General features: G+C 40.2%; 1 protein-coding gene across 2 annotated transcripts in view; it reads right to left on the reverse strand.

The window, feature by feature from the left end:
• COG2 (component of oligomeric golgi complex 2) overlaps positions 1–17,923 on the reverse strand; it is a 57,622-nt gene that overhangs the window by 23,775 nt on the left and 15,924 nt on the right. For both annotated transcript variants that reach the window (XM_027595321.2, XM_027595315.2), the window contains exons 2-7: positions 9,208–9,369; positions 7,792–7,857; positions 5,459–5,539; positions 3,627–3,730; positions 811–919; positions 22–201 (exon numbers count right to left, since the gene is read on the reverse strand). In XM_027595321.2, coding sequence (XP_027451122.1) covers positions 22–201; positions 811–919; positions 3,627–3,730; positions 5,459–5,539; positions 7,792–7,857; positions 9,208–9,369 — 702 coding nt within the window. The remainder of the gene's footprint in view (positions 1–21; positions 202–810; positions 920–3,626; positions 3,731–5,458; positions 5,540–7,791; positions 7,858–9,207; positions 9,370–17,923) is intronic.

Raw genomic sequence — 17,923 nt, forward strand, 5'->3', positions numbered from 1 at the left:
AAGAACATGCGGTGCACACACCTCATCCATGTATGGTTTCACCAGTACTTGACCAACTAATGCCTCTGCGTCCCGTGTCTTGTCAATTGTGGCATAGGTCCGTAAGCAGTGCCGTATTATATCAACATTGGAAGTCTGAAGACCTTCTAACAGCAGGCCTTCCAGGCTCTGCTGTAACATGGCTGTAATGCCAGCTATACGCTGCAAGAACAAAGAGACAAGTCAAGAAAGCTCCAGGTAGAACAGTTTCTAAAAATTCAAATATATATATGTATATATATATATATATATATATATATATATATATAAAGCGAACCTCTTGTTCTACCAGAATATAATGTAAGATTAATATAGTAACATTTCCTGGAGAGTAACAACGAATCTCTTCTCCCCACGATTTCTTTGTAAGTAAATCTTTCCTTCATCAAAGGAAAATTTAGACAGAATTACCGAAGGACAAAAAGTTATTTTCCTCTTAAGCCACGGAGTAAATCGGACAAGGGTGCATTTAAACCCAGTCAAGGGCTTTGGATAAATGAACTCTGACTACATCATATAATGTGTCAAGATACATGAAATTCAGAATTAATTTTACTCGTATAGTTTGGAGAATATGCTTGTGTCTTTACACAAAATCTACATAGCGTGACACGTTGGAAGCAGGTCCCAAGCAACAGAAACTGAAAGAAAAACTTCAAAGCTAGCTTCAAAATCCTGCAGAGCAGCAATTATCAGGGGCGATGCTGGGTTAAACCATAATCATCCAGGAAATTCGCAAACAGCAAACTGAAAATCTGAATCAACACTTACCGGTCTTACTTTGTCCAGAAGAGGCATGCCTTTGCTCTGAACAGCATGAAACTGTAACTGGTTAAATTCTGTGGCAATTCTCTCCAAAATCTGTCCAGTCCAAAGTGGGCTAGTAGAGACAATTGTAGAAATGTAGTTCCCGAAGTTGTTTAATTTCTGAGAGACCACATCACCCGGTTAGCAACGGTGAGACTTTTAGCGCCCCCCGTGCTGGAACTTTCTTCACAGTGTTTCCAGGGCCCCCCTTATGGAGCTAACGCACCTGCACCTGTGTGCCATCAATTTTCAGGACAAGCTGTATGTGCAGCAGGTTCCAGGTGTGGGGGCGGTGGGAGGGGGCTCGTCCCATAGAAGCACTGATGCGGCCCGGCCCCGGCCACAGGGCTGTTCTAGGTCAGTGTGGGTCCAACTGTGTGTTTCCACCACATTCCTCAGGCTCTCCATTCGTGACCTTCTTCATCCCTAACCCCCTTCTCGCTCTCTGGCCCTGTCCTATCATTCACACGTGAATCCTCTTCTTCTCCGCCTGCCTCATTCTCCCTCCCTCTAAAACACCTCTAATTCTTCTAAAGTACCAACCACTGTTTTCTCCTCAGTCAAATAAAACTGGCTCTCTAGCAGCAATAAATGAAATACCTCAGAATAGCTTACTTTAAGTTTACATTTACCGAATAGCAGAAAGAGCAAGCTCTATGCTCTGGGTGCGAGTGAGAAAACACTCATTGTGAATTTGCCACCAAGTGTAATGAATGCACTTCCCTCCCGCCCCACAAACACATTATAAAGTGTCAACACTGCTCAAAAGGAAGCTACAGAGGGCACGTACTGCATGGAGCACTGGGTGTTATACGCAATGAATCATGGAACACGACACCAAAAACTAAGGGATGTAATGTATGGTGATTAACATAACATAGTAAAATAGAAAATTTAAAAAAAAAAAAAAGGAAGCTGAATAGTGAAAGAAAAAAAAAAAAACTATAAAGCCTCCGAAGCACCTCTGGGCTTTTCTGAGGCACCCTACATCTGATGATGAGCAGTGAGGTAGTGAGGGGAAGACCTGCATCATAAGGAAACACAGAATGTATGGAGCCCAGCGGCAGTGTGCCCAGTCCCGAAGCACCCGAACTAGTGTGTAGAGAAAGCAAGCGCCTGGCCATGACCGAGCCCGAAGCCTAATCCCTAACACTACTGACTAACCTCATGTGCATTTCATATTGATCCTTATCTCAACGTTTCTTGGCCTGGCAAGCATAATGTATTTACTACACACCAAGGCCGCTCTGGCTTTTCCTTACTCTACGGCTCAGAGCTGCTCTTCTCAAGAAAAAAAATCCTCAAAGGTAATTCTGAGCAAGAGTGAGCAGAACGTCTATCAAAGACAGCACCGCAAGGGGACACGGTTATGGGAACAGAGATCGCTGAGATGTTTCTACCAGAGGAGCCCAGCAGCAATGGCAAAGATGGGAAGAACACTGGAAGGCAGGCTTCCCGGGGGCTGAACGAGAACGCGCCTGTAGGGGTCGCGAGTGCTGCCGAGGGCCATAGCAAAGCGGGGCAGCTGGAGACACACGGCCCCCCTCCCGCCCCCCCCCGGTCCAGACTGCTCAGAACAGACACTTACCGAGTCTCTGCTAAGTGTGGGGGACTGGGGGCAGAAGCACGAGTGCAACGGGCTAAAGACACAAACATGGCAAGGACTGACCACTTAGTTACACGCCTTGATATGAAAGGAGGCAGAGACCTCAGACCCGAGAATCGCTTCCTTTGGGATGTCTCCATTCTTAATCTACATCATCAGAGGTGTGGAGCATATGGTCTCTAAAGTCCCTTCCAAATCGAAAACCTTAATTCCTAAAATTAAGAAATGCAACATGCCTTTAAAGGATGACCAAGCCTTTGAACTATGGGCCCATTCAATTTGGATTTGGTCGGTTGGTTTTGCAGCAGTTTATCCAATATTACTCGTGGAAAAATATCATAGCTCTCAATGTGATTTTTAAGAAAAGCTCTGTTAGATCGAAATTTGACCCATATGAGGGCCTGTGTATGCCGGGTACGGCCGAGCGTATCTCAGTGGTCGGGACAAGCCTGCAGGTGGAGTGACTGTTAGCTGTACGTTATAGAGGACACGGGGCGCCGGACGACCTTGACTTACGCGGCCCAGCTGCTACATGCAGGACAAGACTGTGCTCTCCCCACTACACCACACTGCATCCCACTGGCCTTGACACGATCTAACAACTCATTTTCTGAGTCACTCATCTACCTGGCTGACTGAAAATTCATACCAGGAAGGGAATAAGACGGTCACAGTATAATCATCTTTGTCTTATTTCATACGCTTTTTCTTTCCTGTTTATAAATTTCAACTAAATGTGTCCTATACTGTTTCATGATGATATAACCTTGATGATGTTGTAATACTCTGGGCATGTCTACAAAAAAAAAAAAAATCTAAGAAAGATGAATGGGACACCTTGAAGATCAACAGGATTTTGCTAGTCCTCAGGGAAGGTGAATAAATAAATATTTGGAATAAACACGAAAATTTTCCACTGGACGCACACTACCTCTGACCCCCTGAAAGGGGGCGTGTTGGGAACTGTGACCTCTAACCAAAGGGTTTATAGGGACATATTATAAACTTTACCATTTCATGAGATCCACTCTCCTGGAGTTACATTCAAAAACACTAAGCCACAGACCTGGATTTTCTTCTTGTTCAGAAATGAATTCTAACTAAAAAAAAAACCCCAAATTAGACTGGATGTCAAGTATAATTTATGTGCTACTTAGTAAAAAAAAATGCTTACCTGCTTGCTTCTAGTGCAGAGGTTTCTTTAGAACTTTGAGAATTTAAGATTTTTTCAATTTTTTCAACTGATCGAATAACTTGTATAAGCCTCAACACACACATCTATAAAAATAAAAATTAAGCAAACAAAAAAAGTTACCATCTTTAACCTTAATCATCTTTATCTCCCATGCTAAATGCAGGAAAATATAAAACCAAAAGTCAACTCTGAATATATAGAGCATCCTACATTTTGGATATTTCTACAAAACACGGAATTCTCAAGAATGCCAATCTTAATTCTGGCTTTCTAGAACAAGCATATTTCAATATTCTATAGCAAGTTTATAGAAAAAAAACCCTGGACTTTTGCTTTCTCATATTCTGTACTCTTATTTCTTCTTTTTCCCATCCTGAATCTATGAGCACTCCATTTCTTTTCTATTTTTTTTATTGATTTGAGAGTATGTGCACGTGCAGGGGGAGGGGCAGAGGGAGAGAGAATCTCAAGCAGACATCCTGCTGGGCAGAAAGCCCAGTGTGGGGCTCGATCTCATGACCCTGAGATCATGACCTGAGCCAAAATCAAGAGTTGGACATTTAACCAATTGAGCCACCCAGGCGCCCCTCCATTTATTCTCATATAGCCCTTTATTCATGTTTTAATTTTAGCTTCTGACCATATTTACCCTCTCAGTTTACATGTGCATATACCTATATGCAAGCGTCAAGTCATTAAAGACCTTTTACACTACATATATTACCAAAGAGGTTGAGGGACATTATGAAAACTCTCATCCTTAAAAGAACAAAAAAATACGAAGTCATCCATTCAATGAATAGTTACTGAACACCCCCTGGGAGCTGGACATTCTTCCTGACAGTCGGGACATAAGTGAATAAAACAAGAAAAATGCCCTGCTCTCATGAAGCTTATCATTTTGTCTGGAAAAGCACTACATGAGTTCTTTGGACAAAACCTGAGGAGTCTGAAGGAGAATTAAACAGAAGGCCTCTCAAATAGGCTTCTCCCCCTTGAGATTTTAACATATATGCTAATAAATACAGAAAGAAAACACAGTATAGAGCAACAGGCTAGAGTTAGAAGTCTGGAATCCCAATGCCCACTGTGCCCTTACATCATTATGATCATGAATAAAGTCGGGGACACGTTACATAGGCGACGGGCACTAAGGAGCACGCTCCCGGGGGTGAGCACCACGGACGTACGGGGCTGTGCCTGTCTTCCACACCCGAAACTAACACACCCGAAACTAACACAACACAAACTAACACACCTGAAACTAACACAACTAACTACCAGGAATTAAAAAAAAATAAAAGTTAACACCAGAACATAAAGAAAACAAAATCAGAAAATAAAATTAAAACCCAGGACCACTTAACAATAAAGGCAGTGCATGCAGAGGTACACGTAAAGGAGGGAAACAAAAGAAACAAACATGGCAGAATGAGAGAGCAACATACTGCTTTCTCTAAAACAATAAACCTGCAGAATACTGAGTTTACTTTAGAAAGCCCATTTCTATCTTAATCTCTAAAACAGGCATATTTTTCTTTACAGGGGCGCTGAAAATTTATATGGTGGTTAAACTGTCAAGTGCTTCACCAACAACAGTTATTACTGTTTCTTGTTCTGGAAAAAGTGAGTGATCTTGAGACCACGTGGGTAACTCTAAAATTCTGTCTTATTATTTCAAGTAGATAATGTGACATTATAATGTGTACAACGCACATGCACAAGAGCTTTGAAAAAAAGGTGAACAGTGCTGACAAGTACCAGGAGACAAGCGGAGAGGCATGCAGCATAAGAAATCTACTGGAGGATACCTTTTTCTTCCTTATGTCCTCTTGTTTACACATTCGTTCATCTACTGCCCGAATTCCTTCACTGACAGATGACCTGAGACTCTTTAAAAGAATAATAAAGAAAATGAATTGTAGAAATTGTTTCGTCACATTATCAAGTTTATAAATCTCATTTAATGCCACAGAACTTAATACCTGCACACCAGTACTATGCAGAGACTGACAAAAATACGAAATACCAGACACAATTGCTGTTGAGGGTACTCATGATTTGGGGGTAAAATGATACAAAGTCAGGGTCGCACGGGCAGAAGAATAATAATACATATCGAGTGAAAGTCATGGAGGGGTCAGGGTGGAGAATGAATGGATAATCCGAAGCAAAGTACAGGAGAGTCTCGAAATGGGATGGGGCTTGAAGCGGACTCTGAAAGCCTGTTTGCTGCCGAGGTCGGGAGGGGAAGTTGAGAAGATGTAAGTGCATATGCAACTCAGGGTCAGGGTCGGATGGGCACACAGTCATGTGCACTGCAGGCTTCCTTCTGGAGAGAAGCACAAATAGGAAGGGAAGATCAACTTAGGAGGACTTCACTCAGATGAGGTCTTTAGATTCTGCACATTGTGGAGAACAAGAGAATGTTGAAGCACTGATGCATCATGATGAAATGTTGTTTTGGAAATATTAGGAATCAAAAAATAAGAACAGAAGGCCAGAAAAACGGAGAGAGCGCATAGGTGGAGAAACATGTCCAGAAGCTAATGAATGAAGGCAAGTATAAATAATTAGGAATTAGGGCCAAAACAAAGGTTAATGGAAACAACTAGAATAAAGTGGACATATCACAAAAATTCTACAGGAAGGTGAATTAATTCACTCCATCAACATTATGAAATACCTCCTGGACATCAGTTTGTGGCAGCCCACGGGGATACAATGAAGAAGACAGAAACAGTTGTATCCCTCAGTGGTCTTAGAATCCCACAGAGTAGCTTCATGAGTTGGGACCAGAAAGGCAGGTCAGGCCTGGGGCTATAAAAGACGGGGCTGTGGAAAAGGGAGGGGTCACGGTGCCGGCAGGGGGCCAGGCTGGAGGGGAGTCTGCGCAAGCCTGGCAGCAGTCAGCAGAGCAAATCTGCCTCCAGGGAGGGGATTTCGAGAGCTGAGTGGGAAGCCAAAGGAAGGCTGGGCTCAGGAAACAGCACCACCACAAGGCTGCGGGAGGAAGAGGCACACCAAGGAGGAGGCGGGAGAGCCACACAGAGGCTGCTGTGGAATCCAACAGCGGGCCACAAAAATCACTCTTCTGTCCCAAGGACAAGTACCTTAACAAGATTTTGTAAAATTCAAACAAGACATAAACGATGGCAAGTATTGGCTGGCTTAAGGCACAGCTCAAGATTTACCTCTTTCACAAATTCTTTCCTGCCCACCCCTCCCATGGGCTTCTCAGCACCGACATTTCTGTTACTCTGCATTTTTCTCGGCTCTAACCATGCACGGTGTCTTCCCTTAAATTATCTTCTACTTATATTCTCTCTTTAGGTTGCAGGCCCTGTGTTAGGGGCTAGATGCACAAGGCCACTCAAGCTAGAGGAGACACCCAAGGAAGGATGGTGTTGTGCACCAAGTTTACGACAGTGCGTCAGAACGGATGGCGGCTGGAAGTCAGGGCACCAGACACGGTTGGAGGGAGGCGGGGAGGACGGGGCAGCAGGGTTTCCTGTTGGAAGTGATGCCAAAACTCCCTCTCCACTGTTCAGCCAGGCGCAGTTCCTATTCCTAAAGGCTTAGAGGTGGGGAGTCCCATTCCCACAGCAGAGATTTTCTGAGCGAAACATTAAAATGTAATATTTATTAGGTATTACATTATATTTATATTATCCTTCAGCTACATTAGGGATTACATAGCTTTTGTAGACCAGTCTAGGAACCTAACCACATGTAAATTACCCGGGGGGAGGGTCGGGGAGGGGGAGGGAGTGGGCGGGGAATACTTACAAGATTAAAAATTGTTAAAATACAAGTCATTCATAAGTTGGAAACCACTTACATACGAGCAAAGTGGCATAATAAGCTGAATTTGGAAATACACTTCCTCTCCCCTGACATTTTAAGCTGTCTACTCTGAGAATCTAAGTCTTCTTCAAATCAAACACGTTTTTCAGGTTGTAACAGCATATGCAAAAATAGAAAATCATTTACAACTTTTCTGAAGGTGAATACTATAATCATGAACCATTAAAAAACAACCACCACCACCACCACCAACCTAACAGATGAAAAGGAATTCTTGGAGAAAAGCCAACAAGGCCAACATGTTTCACAGTAGATTGTTTATCGTTTGGGGACTTACCAGAACTTCTTCCCGTAACTGTCCCAAAGGCACAGAAAGCTGATTGAGGGCTTTGTCCATGCCGACCTAAAGGCAAAATCAGGTTGGCACAAACACATCACAATCAGGAGTAATACTGACGTATCTGTTTAATGATCAAAGCAGTACCAGGCTTAAGTTATTTTTCTGGTACAACCATATTTTGCTAAGTAACTAGCTAAACAACAGAAATGTTATTTTGCCATTAATGTTGCTCACAGAATATGAAAAAAATCTGTTGATATACATGAAACTATAAAAATAAGGGAAGTCATGATAAATGAAAGCCTCCTTACAAACAATTTGCCTTTAGATGACATTTTAAATGAATGTGAAAAATTTCCACGGAAGGTGAACAGCCCTCTGTCTGTAATTTATGATACTCAGGCAGCTGATGTGAAAGTCCGAGGGGCTATGTCTCTCCTAAACATTGTTACAGCCCTTGAGAAAAGAACAGAAATAAAATTTTCCAGGTTTCTAATCCTACTGGAACTTTTATCTTAGTGGTATATTTCCCAAAAGCAACTATGCCTCATTAATTTTAATGCTTCTCGAAATTCCCATGGAGCTGCTACTTTCTGTGCTTCTCTGGACAGATTTAAAACAGAATGAAACATCAACAAGGAGACTTTTCTGCCAGGTAATAAAACTCAACATTTCTAAATGGCTTTTACAAACAACTGATATGCTCACTACAAATCATTCTTATGTTTTTATAAAACCAAACCTTCTAAATATCAATATTGGCCAATGTTCCCTCAACCTAGCTCTGGCTAACACATATACCTGGGAGTAAATTAAATATTTCTTTAAGAGTAGTTGATATTTGCTCCTGCAAATTAGTCTAAACCAAGGAAGACTTCAGGGTAATCACTTAGCAACTAATAAAACAACCACTCAGTTATTATTATCCTTTACTTTTCACTATTGACTGAAGAATTCAAAACATAATTAAGCTAGTGCAGCCTTAAATGAATAAAAACCAAAACCAAAAAAATGTATTCTAAAAAGTTTAGTTCTTTCATTAATGAGATTGACAATCTCTTCAAGTTTCTGGAGGGGGGCGGGGATCAACTGAAAGATTTCTAAAAACACTCTGCACTTTAAATAAGTATGAATGAGAAAGTGTGTTGGGGGCGCCTGGGTGGCTCAGTTGGTTAAGTGGTTGCCTTTGGCTCAGGTCATGATCCCAGGGTCCTGGGATCGAGCCCTGCATCAGGTTCCCTGCTCAGCAGAGAGCCTGCTTCTCCCTCTCCCTCTGTCTGCCTCTCTGCCTACTTGTGCTCTCTCTCTATCTCTCCGTCAAATAAACAAATAAAATCTTAAAAAAAAAAAAAAAAGAAAAGAAAAAAGAAAGTGTGTCTGTGTGTGTGTGGGACTTGTGAATTTCAGGTTTACCAAGTTTGTGGAAAGGTTGACAAAATCTGCATAATCCTTGTTGATGAGCTCAACCATGGCTGTTTTAAGAAGTTTATAGTAGAGTTCCAGATCTCCTCTCAGTTCCTCCAGCTGGACACGCTTCCTACAGTCAGACACAAAATGATCGACATCGAAATCTTCCTGAAAATCAAACCAGAAAGAAAAAATGATTGCACTGATATCACATTTCCCACATAAAAATAAAATCAGAGAAAGAATAAGAGAGAAATGCCATTCTATTCATTTAAGAAGCTATATTACTGCAGGGGAAAAGTACCTCTGAGTACACACAGGGACATCAGGGGGTCTGCTCACTTCATAAGGGTGCAGGAAATGGGACCCCTAACCAAAAGCCTTCTCTCCTGTTGCCTAAATTCTACAAGGCATTTTATTTTTTTTAATTATACATTTCAAAGAGGCTCTTCTCAAAACAGAAACAGCTTTTTCTTCTTAATTTTAAAAGTAACAAATGTTCAGTGTCAAACTTTCAACCAACAAAGAATTAATTATATAAAAGAGTAAAAAAAGTCACCCACTCTCTGATGGTCTACAGTTAAAGCACTATTCATTCATGTTTTTCTCCCACTGTTTAACATTGTGATTCACATCCTTCCAGACTTTGTTTTGGTTTTTCTCTTTATTTTTTATTTTTTTAAAGATTTTATTTATTTGAGAGGGAGGGTGGCGGGAGAGAGACAGAGATTGAGAGAACGGGTGGGAGAAGGGGCAGAGGGAGAAGCAGATTCCCCACTGAGTCTGGAGCCCAATACAGGGCTTGATCCCAGGACCCTGAAATCATGACCTTAACCGAAGACAGACACTTAACTGACTGAGCCACCCAGGTGCCCTGGTCTTTCTCTTTAAAATATAAATTACTTTTTAAAAAATTGAGATACAATGGACACATGTTAGTTTCAGGTGTACAACATAACAATTCCATATTTTTATCTATTGTGAAATCATCACCGTAAGACTAGTTAACATCCATCACCACACACATTTTTGTTTTTGTGCTAAGAACTCTTTATAAGTTTTAGCAACTTTCAAATATACAATAATATACAGTGTTATTTACTACAGTCACCATGATGTACATTACATCCCCAGAACTTATCTTATTAACTGGAAGTTTATACCATTTGACCCCTTCATCCATTCCCTCCACACCCCCACCGCCTCCAGCAACCACCAATCTGTTCTCCATGACTTCATTTTGTTTTGTTTTATAGATTCCACATAGAAGGGAGATCATACAGTATTTGTCTTTCTCTGTCTGATTTATTTCACTTAGCTATATAATATCCTCAAGGTCCATCCATGTTGTTATAAATGGCAAGACTTTCTTTTTATGGTTGAATTCCATTGTATACACACATCATTTTCTTTATCCATCGACCCATCGGTGGACACTTATTTCCAAGTCTTGGCTGTTGTAAATACTGCAATACTCACTACTCTGAATATAACTCTTGCTGGCGACTGGAGCCAGGTGATCTAGAGGTATTCCCTAGGTAGCAAATGCAAAACTTGGGGCATCATATGAGCATACAAGCTCCTTTCCAGGAGATACCAGCGAGCAGGAGCGAGGGAGAGGGAGAGTGCAAAGATGGTACCTGCCGGCTCCATCTTTGGAGAATACCTTACTACGCCCCCAGATACATGTTAAATTAGATGCCTGTCCCTCAGGGCTTTGGGATAAGCAAATGAGCCTCTTTTACAGAAAGTCTGAACGCTACTTCTGTGCTGACTTCTGGGGTGGGTGAGTCCACTCATGCAACTGCTTTAAGAACTGTTTCTCAGTTCGCTATAGCCTTGTGGGTCTCCTGCATGCAAGCCCTGATGGCTGTCAAAGCTAGATGTTGTGGGGTCTTGTCTCTCAGATGCAGGTCTTAAAAGTTGGGGCATCAGATGTGGGGTTCAAACCCTTTGCTCCTCAGGGAGAAGCTTGGGGTTGTGAGTACCCTCCTGATCGTGGGTTGCTGTGCCAGGGGTGGGATTTACGGCAAGACTGAATCTCACTTCAATGTAGGCTTTTTTCTTATTCACCTAATGTGTAGGACTCACTCAGCTAGTTTGAGGGTTTTTTTCCAGAGGAAATTTTTCCATATGGAGCTATAGATTCAGTGTATCCGTCGGAAGAGATGAGTTCAAGATCCTCCAACACCACCATCTTGAACGGAAACCCCAGACCTTCTCTATGTGTGTACACACATGTACGTACACACACGTACGTACACACACGGAAGCTTAATACTCATGCTCTTCTAAACTGCTATTTTCCATCTAAAAATATAACTTCAATGTCTTTTCATAAAACACATTTCTATTAATATTTTATGTGGATGTTGAGTGCTCCATTGGGCAGATGTTCCAAATCTTGCATAATCAATTTCCAAGTATTGGTCTCACAGGATTAGCTGTGCTCTGTTTCCCCTCTGTAACACCGTGATGCCCCTGGTAGGCTAATATGCTTAGAGGCAGCAAATTGCTACCTACTTCGCCCATGACTTTGCTACTCATTGAGCTGCTTAGTCGGCAAGAATCAGACATGATAATTCCCAAACTAGTTAAGGCCACTTACACTTACTTCATAATTATATAATTTTATTAAACACTATGTAAAACAACCAAATATGAGTGCAAAAAGATAACTGTTCTTATGAAAACTAAGGCAGGTACTTTGGAAAAACTTGATACAAAGAAATCAATAAGAAAATGTGGTAAATTAGGTATGGGTGAGATGACCATGTACCAGGTAGGGAGGGGGTGATCATAGGATTCTCATTCAATTCAGTTAAAGAAACTGAAACTGAATGCAAAAAAGACAACATAGAAATCTTTTTCTTAAAGACTGTATTTATTCATCTGAGACAGAGAGAGAGAGCATGAGCAGGGGCAGAGGGAGAGGGAGAAGCAGACCCTGCTGAGCAGGGAGCCCGACGTGGGACTCAATCCCAGAACCCTGAGATCATGACCTGAGCTGAACGCAGACGCTTAACCGACTGAGCCATCCAGGCGCCCCGACAACTTAGAAATCTAATCAGCAGACCAGCTGTCAGAGAATAGAGCCTGGCACTACTTCAAGGGAAAATAAATGTACGTGTATGTATATATATTTTTTTCAAATAAAATGCTAAGAACTATATGCACCATTCCTTAAAGAGTACTTCTTTAAACTGACTTTCTTAATCAGCCAAACACTGACCCTGATAGTGTCAGAGAAGAGGACTTCATACCAAATCGTAATTTCACAGTCATCTACTGAAAACCACCTGCTTCTTAAACTGGGGCCAGAATTAGCCTGGACTTTTGTCTCTTGAGACCATCTCAGACAACACCATACATCATAGTTATGTAGCACATTAGAGAAAGAACATGGGAGCAGGACTCAGCTCCTAATCCTGGCCGTGCTACTCACCAGCTGTATGCCTTTAGGTTGATCATTCTGCCTATCTCAGTTATATATTCCTTGAAGTTCTGAACTTCATGATGGCATTCTAAATTGTATAACTCAGCCCTACTGAACAAATGCTATTAGTACTCAACTTACCATTTATGTATTTGTTCTCAGATAAACAAATGTTGCATAACACAAGACTAAATAACTGGGAACATCTGTGAATACTGGGTTAAGGCAGCTTTTGCTATGACAACAAGCAAGCCCAAACTCACAGTGCCATAATACGGACATATCTCACTTACCAGGAATGGTTTTACTTTATAAAGTGTAGATTTACCAAGTATTTAAAAAGAAAGTATTTACAACCCATACATTTATGGTCAACTGATTTTTCACAAGGATGCCAAGACCATTTAATGGGGGGAAAAAAGTCTTTTCAAGTGCCTCCTACTGGGACAAATGACTACGCAAAAGAATGAATTTGGAACACCAACTTCACACACACCACAAAAATGTAACTCAAAATGGATCAAAGATTTAAATATGAGAGTAAAAACTGTAACACTTAGAGAAAACAGGTGAAAGTCTGTGTGACTTTGGGTTGGGCAAAGCTTTCTTCGATATGATACAAAAAGCATTAAGAAATAATAGATACACTGAACTTGATCAAAATAAAAACTTGTGTGTCAAAGGTCAGTACTGAGAAAATGAAAAGACAATTCACAGAACGGGACAAAGTGTCTGCAGATCGTCTACCTGACAAGGGTCAGATAACCAGAAAATGCAAAGAACTCTGACAACTCAACAATAAAAAGACAAATAACCTAATTCAAAAACAAGCAAAAGACTTTTGAAGAGACATTTCTCCAAAGAAGATACACAGATGGTCAACAGCACATGTAAAGATGTTCAACATCATTAGTCATTGGCAAAATGCGAAATCAAAACCACACTGAGATACCACTTCACACCCACTAGGATGGCTACAATAAAATAAGAAAAAGAAAAAAAAAGATGACAAGTGCTGGCAAGAAGGCAGAGAAGCTGGAACCCTCCTATACTGCCAGTGAGAATGTAAAATGGTGCAGCTAACGTGGAACGCAGTTTGGCAGTTCCTCAAAAAGTTACACATACAATTACCCAGCAATTCTATATCTAGGGGTATACCTGATAGAACTAACAACAGATGTTCACAGCACGACCTGTACATGAATATTCACAGCGGCATTGTTCATAACAGCCAAAAAGTATAAACCCAACGTCCATCAATTGATGAATAGATACTTAAAATGTGGAAGGGCCTCTTACACAGCCATAAAAAGGAATAAAGTACTGTTAAATGCTACAACATGAGTGAACTCTGAAAACATTCTACTCTAAGGTTAAAGGAAGCCAGAAGCAAAAGGTCAAGTATTATATGATTCCATTTATATGGTATGTTCCAGAATAGGCAAATCCATAAAAACAGAAAGTAGATTCATGACTGCCAGGGAATAAGGGGAGGGGAGAACTGGAACTAACAGGTTGTGATGGGAGTGTTCTGGAATTAGACAGTGGTGACATATGCACCACATACATAGTAAATATACTAAAAACCAGTGAAAAATACATTTTAAAATGGTAAATGTTATGCTTTTGAATTTTATCTCAGTGAAAAATGAAACGACTTAAATATCAACAAGTTAAATGTTCAGATACATTAAAAAATCTACAGTAACGCTAATCACAAGAACACTGGAGTAGCTATATGAATTTCAGACAAAGCAGATTTCAGAGCAAGGAAAATTATCAGGCATAAAAAGGAGCATTACATAACGATAAAGAAATCAACTGACCAAGAAAAGACAATAATCTCGCACACCTGGGTGGCTCAGTCGGTTAAGCCACTGCCTTCAGCTCAGGTCATGATCCTGGAGTCCCGGGATCGAGTCCCACATCAGACTCCCTGTTCGGCGGGGAAGTCTGCTTCTCCCTCTGACCCTCCCCCCTCTCGTGCTCTCTCTCTCTCTCAAATAAATAAATAAAATCTTTAAAAAAAAAGAAGACACAATAATCCTTAATGTATATATGCCTAATCAACGAAGGTTAGACAAAACCTAACAGAACTGCAGGGAGAAATAAACAAATCCATCATCATGGCTGGTGACTTCTCCATCAGTAATGGGCAGATCTAGCAGTAGGGCAGTAAGGATCTGAGAGATACAGATATTTAGTCAAGACATAGCTCACTCAACACTACCATCAATTAAAATACAACAGACATCCACAATCAACTTCATCCAGTAACAGTGGAATACACATTCTTCTCAAGCTCATATGGAACATTCATCAAGACAGAATAATTCTGGGCCACAAAACACAACAAATTTTTAAAAATAAAAATTATACAAAGTATGTTCTCAGACCACAATGAAATTAAGAATCAGTAACAGAAAGATAGCTGAAAAAGTTCAAAATACATGGAGATTACATGACACACTTCTAAATAACACATGAGAAAAGTCTCAAGCGAAATAAGATATTTTGAACTAAGTGAAAATAAAATACAACATAGCAAAATGTGTGGGATGCTGCTTAAAGGGAAAATATAGTTTTGAATGCAAGTATTAGAAAAGAAAAAAGACTGAAAGTCAATAATCTAAGCTTCCATTTTAGGCAACAAAAAAAAAAACAAACTAAATCTAAAGTAAGCAGAAAAAAATTAGAGCAGAAATCAATGTAAATAAAAAGCAGGAAATTTTTAAACTATCAATAAACCCAAAGTCTGGTTCTTTGAAAATATCAATAAAATAGACAAACCCTTAGCCAGGTGAACAAAGAAAAAAAGGTAGAAGACATAAATTACTAGTATCAGATGAAAGAAGGGCTACCACTACCAATACCAATCACTGGTAAATTCAACCAAACATTTATGGAAGAAATACTATACAACTCTCTACAATTTCTTCCAGAAAGTAAAACTAGAAGGAATACTTCCTACCTCATTTTAGGAAACCACCATTACCCTAATACCAAAACCAATACTGCACAAAAAGAAACTACAAACTAGTATCTCTCATGAACACAGATATAAAAATCTTCAACAAAAATTGGCAAATAAAAGCAAACAGTATATTAAAAAATTATACACCAAGATCATGTAGGATTTATTCCAGATATGCAAGTCTGGTTCAACATTAGAAAATCAATGTGATCCATCACATCAACAGAAAAATCACATGATCATATCAATGGAGGGAGAAAAAAACATTTAACAAAAATCACACCCCTTCATTATAAACCCTCAGGAAAACAGGAAAAGAAAGAGGACTTCCTCAACTTGATAAAGAATTTCTACAAAAAACCCACAGCTAACATCATATTAATACTGAGAAAATAGAAGATGGGGAACAAGGCAAGGATGTCCCTCTTACTACTATTCAACACTGTACTGGAAATCCAAACTAATGAAATAAGGTAAGGAAATAAAAGGCGCACAACTTGGGAAAGAATAAAACTTTGTTCATGGATGACATGACTGTCTACAGAAAACACAAAGACTTCACACACACACCCTCCTGAAACTAGTCAAGTGATTATAGCAAGGTTGCAGGATACACAGTTAATATATATGTCAACTGCTTTCCAATGACATATCAGATAAAGGGCTAGTATCCAAAATTTATAAAGAACTTATCAAACTCAACATCCAAAAAAACAAAAAATCCAATCAAGAAATGGGCAGAAGACATGAACAGACCAAAGACATCCAAATGGCCAACAGACACATGAAAAAAATGCTCAACATCACTTGGCATCAGGGAAATACAAATCAAAACCACAATGAAATACCACCTCACATCAGTCAGAATGGCTAAAATTAACGACTCGGGAAATAACAGATGTTGGCAAGTATGCAGAAAAAGGGGAACCCTCTTACACTGTTGGTGGGAATGCAAGCTGGTGTAGCCACTCTGGAAAACAGTATGGAGGTTCCTCAAAAAGTTAAAAATAGAACAACCCTATGACCCAGCAATTGCACTACTAGGTGTTTACCCAAAGGATACAAACACAGTGATCTGAAAGGGCACGTGCACCCCAATGTTTATAGCAGCAATGTTCGCAATAGTCAAATTATGGAAAGAGTCCAGATGTCCATCAACAGATGAATGGATAAGACACACACACACACACACACACACACACACACACACTAGAATACTACTCAGCCATCAAAAAGAATGAAATCTTGCCATTTGTAATGACATGGAAACTAGAGGGAGAAAGACAAATATCATACGATTTCAGTCACATGTGGAATTTAAGAAACAACAGATGAATATGGCGGAAGGGAAGGAAAAATAAAAACAGATGGGGAGGCAAATCACAAGAGATCCTTAACTACAGGAAACAAACTGAAGGTTGCTGGAGGAGAGGGGAAGGAGGGAGTAACTGGGTGATGGGTATTAAGAAGGGCACTTGTTGGGATGAGCACTGGGTGTTGTATGCAACTGATGAATCACTAAACTCTACCCCTGAAACTAATACTACACTATATGTTAACTAAATTGAATTTAAATAAAAAATTTTTAAAAAGTCAATTGCTTTTGTATATACCAGCAATCTACAAGTGGAACTTGAAATTAAAAACACAAGACCATTAGCAGACAAAAAAAATTTAAATACTTAGGTACAAATCTAACAAAACATGCAAAAGACCTATATGAGAAAAAGTACAAAATTCTGATGAAAGATGGCAAGGAAGGTAAGATCTAAAATGGAAAGATAGTCCACAATCTTGGAGAAGAACACTCAATACTGTGAAGAGGTTGCTTCTTCCCAAATTGCTCCACAGATGCAATGCAATCCCAATCAAAATGCCAGGAAGTTATTTTGTGGATATCAACAAGTTGATTCTAAAGTTTGAATGGGGGGGCACCTGGGTGGCTCAGTCACGCGTCTGCCTTCGGCTCAGGTCATGATCCCAGGGTCCTGAGATTAAGCCCCTCACTGGGCTCCCTGCTCAGCGGGGAGCCTGTTTCTTCCTCTCCCACTCTGCCTGCTGCTACCCCTGCTTGTGCTCGTGCTCTCTGTCAAATAAATACTTTTTTTTTTTTTAAAGAAAAAGGTCTGAAAAGATGCTCAACATTGTGTCATTAGGGAAATGTAAATTTAAACAAGATACTATTACATATCATTAGAATGTCAAAAATCCAAAACACTAACAATACCAAATGCTGGCAAAGATGTGGGGCAACAGGAACTCTCATTCACTGTTGGTCAGAAGGCAAAATGGGAGACATTTTGTAAGAGAGC

This window comes from Zalophus californianus, chromosome 15 (assembly GCF_009762305.2).
Source record: "Zalophus californianus isolate mZalCal1 chromosome 15, mZalCal1.pri.v2, whole genome shotgun sequence".
In the NCBI taxonomy this organism is placed as follows: domain Eukaryota; kingdom Metazoa; phylum Chordata; class Mammalia; order Carnivora; family Otariidae; genus Zalophus; species Zalophus californianus.